This window comes from Myotis myotis, unplaced genomic scaffold (assembly GCF_014108235.1).
Source record: "Myotis myotis isolate mMyoMyo1 unplaced genomic scaffold, mMyoMyo1.p scaffold_m19_p_10, whole genome shotgun sequence".
Taxonomy (NCBI): domain Eukaryota; kingdom Metazoa; phylum Chordata; class Mammalia; order Chiroptera; family Vespertilionidae; genus Myotis; species Myotis myotis.
Window position 1 is genome coordinate 44,008,089 of NW_023416314.1, and position 12,357 is coordinate 44,020,445.

General features: G+C 42.0%; 1 protein-coding gene across 1 annotated transcript in view; it reads right to left on the bottom strand.

Moving 5' to 3' along the window:
- Positions 1-1,455: 1,455 nt before the first annotated feature.
- LOC118664772 (interferon-induced very large GTPase 1-like) overlaps positions 1,456-12,357 on the bottom strand; it is a 47,252-nt gene continuing 36,350 nt past the window's right edge. Inside the window, exon 3 of the mRNA XM_036325260.1 lies at positions 1,456-11,356. Coding sequence (XP_036181153.1) covers positions 4,077-11,354 — 7,278 coding nt within the window. The 5' untranslated portion in view covers positions 11,355-11,356 and the 3' untranslated portion in view covers positions 1,456-4,076. The remainder of the gene's footprint in view (positions 11,357-12,357) is intronic.

A 12,357-nucleotide genomic window follows, 5' to 3' on the forward strand; every position in this document is an offset into this window, starting at 1 on the left:
TTGATTTTTCTTTGTTAAATGGCATTTAAATATATAAAATAAATATCAAAAATATGTCTTTGTTTTAGTATGGTTGCAAATATCAAAAAATTTCTATATGTGACACGGCACCAGAGTTAAGTTAGGGTTTTTCAAAATGCTGACATGCCGAGCTCAAAAGGTTCGCCATCACTGGTATAGGCTATCTTTGTAAATGAATCATGGAAAAAAAAGAACAGTTATTGAAGATGAAAATAAAGGTTTTTTGGTTAAAATAAAAACACTGCAGTGCAAGTTTTCATCTTCCTTTAAGAAACTTACATCTTATTCATGATGTTTGATTTTGTCTTAGAATCTATCACCCTTCTTGTCCCATATCTAAAGGCCTTCTGATTTCTTCTTTCCCACTGCATTTGGGATCTTTTGCTTAATGTACTTTGGAAATCCCCAAAATCTATAGATGTGGTAATCCCAATTCCTGTTTTTATGTCCCCTACTTTCAATGATATTTTTAGAGTCTCAATCCATTGACCTTGTCTCCACTGACCAACAAGACTGACCGCCTCTCATCCTGTGAGCTCCACCTGGACCCAGTGCCTCCTACTCATGGTGATCCTGTGATTCTCCTTCCTACTAATACCTACTCCTACTAATGGCAGAAAACCCAGTTCCTACCTACTCTGTCCTCTGTTTCCATTTATTTCGTGTCAGTTTTTTTTTTTTTTTAAATCTCTTAAGTATAGCAGCACAGCCTCTGAATCTAATGTGTGTGTGTGTGTGTGTGTGTGTGTGTGTGTGTGTGTGTGTAAAAGACATTTAGCTACAAATTGGAGGTGGCAGGAAGAGTGGGGTGGGAGCCAAGTGGTCACATTTTGGGCCTCTTCTCTCTTTCTTTGCCCTCTGGGCCTAGACTGTAACCTCCTGCTGGAGGTGCACCTTTGCTGGGACAATTTTGACTGCAGGTGAAGGAGCTGCCCACAGATTTAGTGTTCACCTTGAATAGGTGCTTCTAGTTCTTTTGCATCTCCTCAGGGTTCAGCTTGAGGACATTGACAATCTGCTGTGCATCCTGGAGGCTGTCTGGAGAGGTTAGAGGGGCTGCAGACTGGGGTCAGGCATGTCCCGGGGCATCAGCTGCTGCCCAGCTGGCTGCTCACTTTTGCTTCAGGGCTTTTACAAAGGCCCTGCTCACCACCTTGTACCCCCATCACAGTGGTCTGGGTCAGGTATGTGGCTGATCCTTACAGGGAAATCCTTGATGGCAGCACCACCTAGCATTTTTCTACACGAAGACCAGGTGGTTCCACACAGAACAGAGGCAAGCTGGGGTTTCCTTAGGTGTGTGTGACCAGAGGTTTGAGAGGTGATGGGTGGAAACCCAGGCATGAGTTGGAGACATATGGTGACTACTCTGCCTCAGAGACACAGGCTCTGGCCTAAATCTCATTTAATAATCACACTGCTTAAATGTCTGAGGAATTTATCAAAGGTGATTTTTATTTATAGACAACAATTTTAGATTGAAAATCAAAGTTAATGTATAGCACATGATACCTCTTAAAGACCATTCTAGATTCATTAAACAAATAACAAAAGCATTCAGCAAATATTAATTGAACATTGCAGTTTTAAGGGGTGCAGTCATCTGAGAGCCATGCTCCAGGCTATGCAAGGAGTTCTGTTTCTGTCACCATTTGAATATGATCATATTGGGAGGTTGTCCCAAGTGGATCCCGGGAAAGGATCTGGGGTGTTTATTTAAGGCGTCCCTTTTGATAAATTTTAACCTTGCAGGTGTTGGGACATTTAAGTACTTGCTAGCGAAGAGGCTACTGTATGCAAGCAGGACCAAGGGGAGGCCTAGGACCAAAAGGACCAGTAGCTTTAATTTTCATTTTAAGCATATGCAAATAGACTTAATTAACTGCCAGAGGAATCACACCACATGAAACATATGCAGTTGCAAGTCACAGAGCACTTTATTACTTACAAAAGTTTTTGATGCTGCGGGTACAGGCTTGATGGGAAGTCAGTGGTGTTGTTCTCTGGGGCCCTGCAGCTGGTCTGGTCTGGTCTGGATGCAGAGGGCCTGAGTTCCTCACCGGAGAGCTCGGTGCACGCCTCCATAGGGAGGTACTAGTCGGTTTTATTTTGCGTTTGTTTTTTGTTTTTGTTTTTTTGTCTTCTGGCAGGGAGAGGAGCATGGAGCTTCGCTTGCCGGACTGACAAAGGGACTTGTCTTTGTGGCTGTCTCGACAGGTGAGCATTGTTGGCTGGCCAGGATCCATTTTTAAAGCCTGCTCTTACCCGCAGCAGTTTAGGTGGCTATCAATGAATTACATCCATGCACACATGCTAATCTTAAACAAGGCGAGGGGATGTTAGTGGTTATTTAGGGAGAGTACATTATTTACACTTAAGGTTATCTTAGCAAGTCACTCTGAGTCAGTAATTGAAGTTCAAATCCTTATCTATGGGGTACACACACTTCAGGGCAGTGGGGAATGTGTCCTTAATATCACATTTTAAGTTTCAAGAAAGTTAATTTAAACATTTTAAAACCTTTTTATCATTTTTAGACATTTTAAAAGCATTTTTAAACATTTCTATATGTTACTATAATAGAGGTCCTTCCAACTCTTTCTGAGACCATTTTCCAGAGAACAAAAGGGAAACTATACTGTTCTAGGACACCTGTCTCCTTTATAATTTTTCTGTTCAAGCATTTCTTTTGGAGACATGGGTCATTTGACCTCAAACTGAGAGTATGCTTAAGGTTCTTTGGAGGTTCAAAGCGGTATCAGCACAATCTCCCAGCTCTGAAGATGCAAGGTTTTGACTGCTGTTCATTGTCTGTTTACACTGGCTATGGAGGGATAGAGAGTGTCTATATAGGGAAGACATGGATGCTCTTATGTCCAACATGAAGACTTTTTTTGGTATCAAGATTATTTTAAGTCATTAGCTTTGAGAACCTAGCATACGTCATTGTTTCAGAAGGTGTAGGTTTGCAGATTGGTGATTTCTTTCCCCTCTCAGATTCTTGGTTACCATCAGAGCTTTTCATTTTTATTCTGATCATGATCCTTTGACTCATACAGTGTGAAAAGTCACAAAGGTGCCTATTTTGGGGATAAGCATTTCCTTACATTTTAGTATATAAAAGAATATCTTATTGAAATAATCAGAATCTAAGAACTATATATTCTTTGCTATTTTATTCTTAAAGGAATCGTTTTTACAATTATTAATGGCATAATGAAATCTTTGTTGACAGCTGTGAATAAAGTGATCCTTCTCACCTGCTCATAACCCTTGTTCCAAAAGCCAGTTCTTCTTAAGCTTTTACAAATACAAGGCTTTGAATACCTAAGCTCTTACGAACCTTTATGTTTTATTTAAGCATGGCACGGGGAACTGCCAAGGTGCCAGAGAAGATGAGGGTGTTACTTACATGAGAAAAACAATAATTTAATTTCTATTGTCTATATTTGCTTAATAATGTTTCCTGAATTGATACAGGCTCAGTCAAGTCTGTGTTGTTATTTCCCAGAGGAGAATATGTCTAAATATCACTATGCTTGGGAATCATCTTCTCATCAATATTTTTGCATTCAAGGATTAACTTTGTCTCAAGATTTCAGAGGCAATTGGTAGCATTCAGCCAAGAACTGTACATTCATTTGAAATGTTCATATAGTTAATCTTTAGAAATTTATAGCTATCTATAATGATTTTGATTTTCCTCCATGAAAACAACTTTCTCTGAGATTGCATATAATATTATATATTTTAAAATAAAAAGCATTCAGAATAATAGTTTAAAATATGAAGTAGTAATTTTAAAGATATTATTTGATTTTGTTGTATGTTAATATATTTTAGCAATTTGTTTTTCAACCAGAAGGAATTGAGATAAAGAAAAAGGAAGTCCTTTCAACAGGAAATCTTTAACTTTTGAAATGTTAATTGATTTATATTTAGCCATTTCATTTGAAAAATGGAAAAAAGTTTCTCATTGTGAGGAGGAGGTATTTTTGGATTGTTCAGGTACTGTGACTCTTTTTCAGATTCTGGTACTCTTTTGTGGGCATTGATTATTGCTTTTCCAAGTCATCAAGCACATCTTCCTTTGTGATTTTGGTCCATGCATCTGGGATTTCACCTCTACCTATAAATTTTTTCTGGTATTTTTCTTCTAGCTTTGATCTGAAGTGACAGACAAACCATTTCCAGTATGGCTGGGTGGATGTGTCTGGGGTGATGCTCCATGTGGCATATTCCCCTCCTGCCTGTCGATAGGTCTTAAAGGGGATTTCCCGACCATCCTCCAACACAAAATAACAGTCACTTGCTACCGAACTAGTACAGTAGTCAATCATAAAGTGGTCTGTGTTAACCCATGTCCATCCTCTGACAGCCTGAGGACGGTGGAAAGGAACACTGTGGTCTCCGTCATGGTTAGGGATTGTGTTTGTACAGATTGCTCCACAGAAGGGACACTGTTTCCAGCAGCCACAGAGATGCTCAGAGAGCATTTTCTGAATGTCAGAAACCATGTCTTCTTCAGGCTTACTCAAACACTCCTGTTCCACTGTGATCATTGCGGGATCCAAAGCTTTATCCATGGCTTCTTTGAGAAACTCAATATCTTTAATCTCCTGGTGTTCAATGCTCACCAAGTCTTTTCGTGGAAAGTTCAAGTTACTCCCCAGGTGATCACAGAACAAATCCAACCACCCAGACACAGTGCTGCTTTTATCTTTGGCGATTGCTGTGGATTCATGAATAGCTGAGAGGATGGCATTTTTGATGTCACCACTTATTTTTAAAAGGGTCTTTATTTTATTATTCCTTTGTTCTGAACAATATCTTTTAATATGTCGTTTAATATAATTCCTAAAAAATGATTCGGGATTATGAATGTACTCCCAGTAATCATCAAAATTTTCGTTTTCTGCCAGGGAGATAAGAACGTGTTTCTCCAGGTTAGCCCTGTTTCCATTGAATGCGGGGCAGGTAGCTCGCATGTCCCCAGCAATTTTAGGGCCCATTTTCCCCAAAATAGTGTCGGAGACAGCAGGAGTGAGTTTGTGCCATAGAAAATCAGCGAATGTTTTGATTGAGGTTGCTCCTTGACAAGAGATCTTAAAGCTCATGAAGAAATCATCTTTCTTGCTTTCCAAATAATTTACAGGATCATTTGCTCTTTTGAATGCCCTATGCATCTCTTTAAAATTTTCAGATGCTCTTTGGAATAAACACAAAGATAAGTCAATTTTGTACTTACTTGTAAATGTGTATCTTTCTTCAGTGGGTGCAGATTTCACTTCCTCTTCTATTATGTTCAGGATTTCATGGAAATAACTTGGATTGTAATCATGCTGTTGCCTTTGGAGGTTTTTAATAGTTTCAGCGTATCTTGAAAGAATGCGGCTAGTAGTCCTATTTATGGACTCTTTATCACTTACTTCAACGTTCCTTGTTAATATGAACAACCTTTTGCTCATTTTGACATGCTTTTCATAATTGACTTCAAACTCCTTTTGAAACTTAACCTTCATTCTATTCACGATGTCTAGCTCCTTTTTAAAATGTTCCAAAAGGATGTTTTCAGAATCCACATCAATGTCAGGCTCTGTGACTGGAGGGGCAGTTGAGGACACATCACAGACCCATTTTTTCCAAAGTTGATTGAATTTGTTATGCAGCTCTTCCTCACTAAATTCTTTATCTTTTACAGTTAAAGCCAATTCTCGGCTTCTTTCCAATAATTCCTTTTCATAACCTGACTTTTTGTTATCTAGTATTTCTTGATTCTTTTTGTAACTGATATGTCCCTTGGCTTTATTTTTGCTCTCAAAAATAAGTGTGTCTTTAAGATTTATTAGTTTATTTTCAAAACTTGCTTTCCACTGAATAATTATTTCACTCTCTGGATCTTCATTAAAATATTTGTCAAGTTCTTGCTGGATGGCTTTATATTTTTCTGTAACTGGATCCTCAAGTGTGCCTAATGTCAGTTCCTGGGTTTTGCCATTCATTATCTGGTTGATGAGCTGGTTCTGCAAGTCTCGCATGTAACTCCTCAGCTCCCAGGTCCAGGAATTATACATGGTTTCCAGTTTGCTCATGGCCATGACCTCTCGGGTGTTTCTGAAACTGAAAATAAAGTTCTCATTCCCCAGGGCTCTCCACAAATCTTGAACTCGCAATTTCACATCTGAGATCTTCATGATGCTTCCCCTTGACTCCTTTTTGGCAGCCATAAGAATTCTCCTTTTCAGATCCTGGACATTGTGGCTGTAGCGAGGATTGGGAGGGGCCATTGGGGGATTGCCATCCCAGAGGTGAGCAAAGTAGAAGACATCAGTATTGACATCAAATTTAATGACATCACCAAAGCGGGTTACATCTGAGCACTGTTCTTGCTCAGCTGCTGTTGCTGCCATTTCATCTAGTCTGTGCTCTAACCGCCTCCTTCCTTCCATAGTTTGATCTTTAGCTGTGACTTCCCCCACATTCTGATGGACAAAAAGGCAACTTGGGGAGATTTTTACTTGTTTCATCCTCATAAATGCCTGAACAACTATTTGTAGGATATCTTGCATTTCTGATGGATTTTCTCCAAAAATATTGATCAGAGTCAAGTTTCCAAGTCCAATGACAAAGGTTGCCAACTCATTGTCACGATTTTTGGATTTGTTGCTGAGTTCTGGGGCCCGAAGGCCTTCTGTGTCCACAACAAGCACAAAGTCAAAGCCCAGTTCCTCTGTGAAAGTCTCCTCGACCTTCAGGAGCTGCATGTAGGCCCCCCGGGTACACCTCCCAGCACTGACCATGAACTGCAGCCCAAAAAGTGCATTCAGCAGAGTGGACTTCCCTGAGCTCTGTAGGCCAAGGACAGAGAGAACAAACAGCCGTTTGTTTCCAAGTTTCTCAGAGATCTTATCAAAAAGAGCTGCCACCCACTTTAGAGGCACATATGAAGCATCCCCATCCATCAGCTCAATGGGAGCACCAGATATCATCAGATCTGCAGCAATCTGGGGAAGGGAGAGATAAAGGATATTTTTAGTGGGGGAAGCTTCTTCCAGAGCTTCATAGATCTGGCCAACTTCTCTGAGAAGTTGCTCAATTCCCAATGTACAGTTATTAATCTCTGTGGAGATAGCTTCTATCTCTTTTTGCCAGCGTTGGAGGTCAGGGCTCTTTGGTGCCTTTTGCCTTTCTGTTTGTATCCGTGACCACAAATTGTTTTTCTTTTCATTCAGTTTTTCCAAGTGTTCTGCAGTCAGATTGTCCAAAAACACACTCAGCCATTGCAAAAAGTAGTGTGTGGGTGGAGTTTCTGAATGATTTTGGAGAATTTCAAGGAGAGACTGCATTAATTCATTGAGAGGAAAGGCTCTACTCAACTGTTCCCTCCGTATTCTTTGTTTTTCTGTCTCAATCTCACTCTTGTGTTGTTCAATGCTTCGATTCCCTTTTTCTCTTAGATGATAGAGTTCTTTGTCCTTTTTACACCAAAGATGCCATAGGTGTCCCTGAAGGGGCAGTAAATTTTCCTTCACCTGAGATATATTCACTTCTTTCAGTAGGGCCTTTAGGACTTCTGCCTTTTCTCTGGCTTCCTTGCATGCTCTCTGATCTTCGTCAATAAGGAATCCTTGCTTGCGAGCAATTGGGGCACATTTCTCTAAGCTGCGAGCAGTGTGCGGGAGCTCCAGCAAATGTCTGATTGCAGTAACAAGTTCCTCTGTTAATTCTGCTTCATTTCTGTTCCTGAGACCAATAATCACTGTTTGTTTAGACTTATTGGTCATTTTATTTTCTTTATTATCAAATAAATATATCAAAGGTCTTGGTGACTGACTCAGATCACGAACAATTTTTTGGTTTTCTTTATTGTCGTCAGAAGTTGACATGAGGACAACAATGAGAGAAGAGACCTCCTGCAGAAAGGTAAGTTGCTTCTTATGTTCCTTTGCATCTCCATGGAGATTGGTGAATGTCAGGCAGTTGTCAAATCTGTCCTCATCTTCCCCAGGACAGAACCAGCAGATTTCCACCACTCCCCCCATCAAGAGACAGTCTTTGATGCTCCCTCTGCAATGTCGGTGGAAAAAGACATCATGTTTATGTTTATTGAGAAGACAGTTCATGATCTGAGATTTGGAAGCTGAGAAGCCATTTCCAATTCTTATAAAGGACACAATGGGGGTAGAGACATGACACATCTGCTTATTCTTGTGATTGATCTTCTTCTCTGTTGGTGATTTCCTTGCTTCCTGCCAGCTCCTTCTAATTTGACTGAGAGACCAGAGAGAGAATTCAATTTGAGAAGTGCAGGGATTAGGTATGAGAAGAGGGAGTGCAAACTGGCAAATGGAAAGTTTGGAGAAAATATACTGTCTGGCAAAATCATCTGCACAGTGAAGAATTGCCATTTGAATATCCATGGGGTGAATATGGTGCCTAAGATTAGTATCTGAAGGATTAATGGGAGTATCACTGTCTTTAACATAGTCTTCATATGGATCAAAAGCCTCATTTTCCTGATTTGAGGCACTTGGATAGACTTGATTCTGTGTGTTTTCATCATTTCTGAAGACTAGGTATCTTAGCCCATAATCCAGCACTTGTAGCTTCTGAAGGAAATGTAAGGGAAGCTCCCTTTCAGACCCAGGTTGGGTGTTGTATACAGAAATCTTGTTGATCAGATGGAAGTTACCTCTGCTCATCCTTTTTGGGTAGTAATGTTCTAGGCCTAGACACTGAAGTAATTTTAGGAAGGCTTTATGTTCTATGACTTCACATTTGCTCTTTCTATTATCATGTGGTTCATGGGATTGTTTCTTTTTGTGGAAAATACTTTGCAAGTTATTTCTTATCTCATCCATTTGCAATGAAGAGATGGTGAATTCATAATTACCATCAATGAGCAATCTCAAGTCTTTCTCTAGGTTTTCCCAATCCTGATCTGCCCCAGGTTTGGAGAGGACATGGACAACTTCTTTTGACAAAAATTGGCCCATGAGTTTCCATATTAATGCCAAGCGTTGTGTTTTCTCCTCAGGAGAGACAGCCATGACTCCAACGGTAGCTGTCAGACCTGTGAGCACCAGGAATGCCTGAGCTCTGTTTGTGCAAATATTTCTGAGCTCCTGGTATTTATCTTGGGAAGTTTGCATTTCATCCAGTAGGAAGTCTAACTCCTCACACCCCAGGAGATACTGAAAATTACTGTTTACCACATGATACCCTGCACCAGCTGCAATGTAAAGTAGCAAGAGCTGTATGTCTTGCTGCTCTGTTTTTTGGAGGTAATTAAAAAAGCAACCAAGAGACAAAGTGACCTCATAAGTGGCCTTTCTTTGAGCTTCTTCCACTGCTTCTGCAGACTCAGATTTTATCTTCACTTCCCTCAGGTCATTCTGCGTTTTCATTAAAATTTTAATTAGTTCAGAAAATTGGGTGATGTTGAAAGGCTCCTGCTCTGACTCTGACTGGGAGATCCACTGCATGATGGAACGAGCCTGAGGAAAGTCATTCACTCTGTAGATGTGAGGATCCAAAAGGCTGTGCAACTGAGATTTAATAAACTTAGTTTCAAAGATGGAAGAATTTTTGCAAAAGTTAACAGTGTTTACCAGAAAATTCTGAAGACCCCAGTCTGTGAGGCATATGTTAACCCAAGTGTCATAACTTTTTATTTTTTGACTCAACATTTGCATGAAATTTATCAGTTTTTGAAGCTGCTCTTCAGGATCAGATACCTCCCAGGATTTCACATCCTCTAGGAAAACCCTAGCCTCCTTCTCAACACTCAGTAATTCTTCTCCATCCTGGATCTGGGCAGTGATGCCAGTCAGAGTAGAGTAGCTGTCTTTCAGTAAGCTAGCTACCTGACATGGATCCTTAAAATCACTTCTGTGGTTGGAGAGGATGATGTCCCAAATGGGCACCAGCTGAATGCCCCTGTCAATGACACTCCAGGTTTGATTACTGGCAACTAGGCCATCTTTCCACTGGAGAAAGCCATTTGCTTCTGGTGGGCCACCTGTCTGGGCCACAGATAATTGGACTTTGGTTTGGAGATTTTGGGAGGTTGTGCTTGGGTCAGCCGTTTGTGAACAAGAATCTGACACATCAACAACTGCAGCAACTTTCACTCCAAAGCCACTGTAGCTTTCACTTATGAACCTGTTCAGGGCCTCTGCTGACTGCTGTTTTACTTCTGCCAGCTGCTCACTTCGGAAACCCTGTGATACGGCTTTCCACCAGTAGATTCCTCCCAGGTGTAGTGGGCCCTGGTCAGCATGAGAGCCAAACCTGTGGAAAAAAGCTTCAGACCTGTGCCTCAGCAAGGGGAGTCTGTCTGGGCCTGCAGGTTGATGTAGAAGGTCATCAATGCGTTTCAGTTCCTGGAGAGCAGCCTTGGAGAACTGGAGCTGATCCATGGGAAAGTGGCAGGAGGCAAGTGGGACATAGCTGAACGTGGTAGAGCAGAAATAAGAGTGCTCAGGATGTGACTGTCGAGTTTCCTTGGATTCTGAATGTTTGCCGTGGTCCATATCAGCTTCCAAGCAAAGTTCCCAACCTCTGCCCTTGGCTGATGCAGTTACACTGAACCCCAGCTTCTCTATCATCTGGGTTGACATGGATTCTGCTTGAGAAGATGTAAATTCCCAGGTTCCCATTCGTGTGCTCTGCTCAGGGCCAAAGAATAAGAACTCCTTGGGGACACTGAGTAGCTCTTCTCTCTTCTCCAGAAGGCTCCTGTGGGAGCTGGTTTTGTAAATTCCCTGCAGGGCCAGCCCTCCAGATGCCCATCTCACCAGATCTCTATCTGGGAGGTTTTGCCTGTGAGACTGTGTCCTCTCATTGAGGTTGAGTTTTCCCTCCATGTTTTCCATCACTTCTCTTAAGGATTTTTCACGGGGTGGCCAGTACTCTTTGGGAATCTCCATTGCCTGCCTCAGCTCTGCCTCTTTTTCCCTCACTGTCTCTTCTTGTCGTTGTCTCCCTTCTGATAGCAAGTCTCTTGGCCCCTGCAGTGCCTGTTCGGCCTTCTTCTGTTCTTCCTTTGTTATTTTCACCTGAGACTCCTGTAACTTTGAAAGGCTATTTGAGTTAAGTAGCTTCTCCAGAGCCCTTTTCTCCCAGGGATGTCGTGCCTGGGATTTCAGTTTCTGTAGGTCTTCTTCTTCTATGTGTTGTAAGGCCTGTGCACAGGTCACACTGAGGTGTTCTTGCAGCATTGGCAACCAGTACTCAACTTCCAGTCCTGCTTCTCTCAGCATCTCTTGGAGATCTTGCCCACTTTTGCCTCTGACAAGGGGATCATCAGAAGTGGAGTCTGCTGTGTCCATCACTGTGGAAAGAAAAGACACTCAGTTAGCCTCTGTCATGAACTTAGGCAGTGTAAGCCACATCAAAATAAGGATAAGAGTACTAAAGATGCCAAACCGGTTTGGCTCAGTGGATAGGGCGTCGGCCTGCAGACTCAAGGGTCCCGGGTTCAATTCTGGTCGGGGGCATGTGCCTTGGTTGAGGGCACATCCCCAGGGGGAGGTGTGCAGGAGGCAGCTGGTCGATGTTTCTCTCTCTATCCCTCTCCCTTCCTCTCTGTACAAAATCAGTAAAAATATATTTTTTTAAAAAAAGAGTACTAAAGATGCAAATCTCTGCCCTGGCAGGTGTGTTTTATGGTTAGAGAATTGGTACACACACCAATAGGTCATAGGTTACTGAACAAGGGCTGTACTAGGGTTTTGGGTTTGCTTCCTTTTCTCAGTTGAGGTGTGTGTGGGAGGATGTTTCTCACACTGATGTTTCTCTCTCTTTTTCTCTACCCTCCCTTCCTTCCTGTCCTTCCCTCCTCCCTCGCTTCCTCCTCTCTCCCTCTCTCCATCTCTTCCTCCCTTCCTCTCTCTCTCCTACCTTCCCTTTCACACTCTCAGAAAAGCAATGGAAATAATATCCTCAGGTGAGGATTAACAACACTGCAAAAAGCTGCGAGTCTTTAAGACTTTCTCATCCTTTCATTTCATTGTTTTATAAAATATACTAGAGGCCTGGTGCACGAAATTCGTGCCCTTGGTGGGATCCCTCATCCCAACCTGTGCCCTGTTGCAGTCTGGGAGCTCTTGGGGGATGTCCGACTGATGTCCTTAGGCCCGTTCAGTCGGACATCCTTAGCGCTTCTGCATAGGCAGGAGAGGCTCCCACCACCACTGCTGTGCTTGCCAGCTGTGAGCCTGGCTTCTGACTGAGCGGCACTCCCCCTGTGGGAGCACACTGACCACCGGGGGCAACTCCTGCATTAAGCATCTGCCCCTTGGTGGTCAGTGTGCATCATGGTGACTGGTTGTT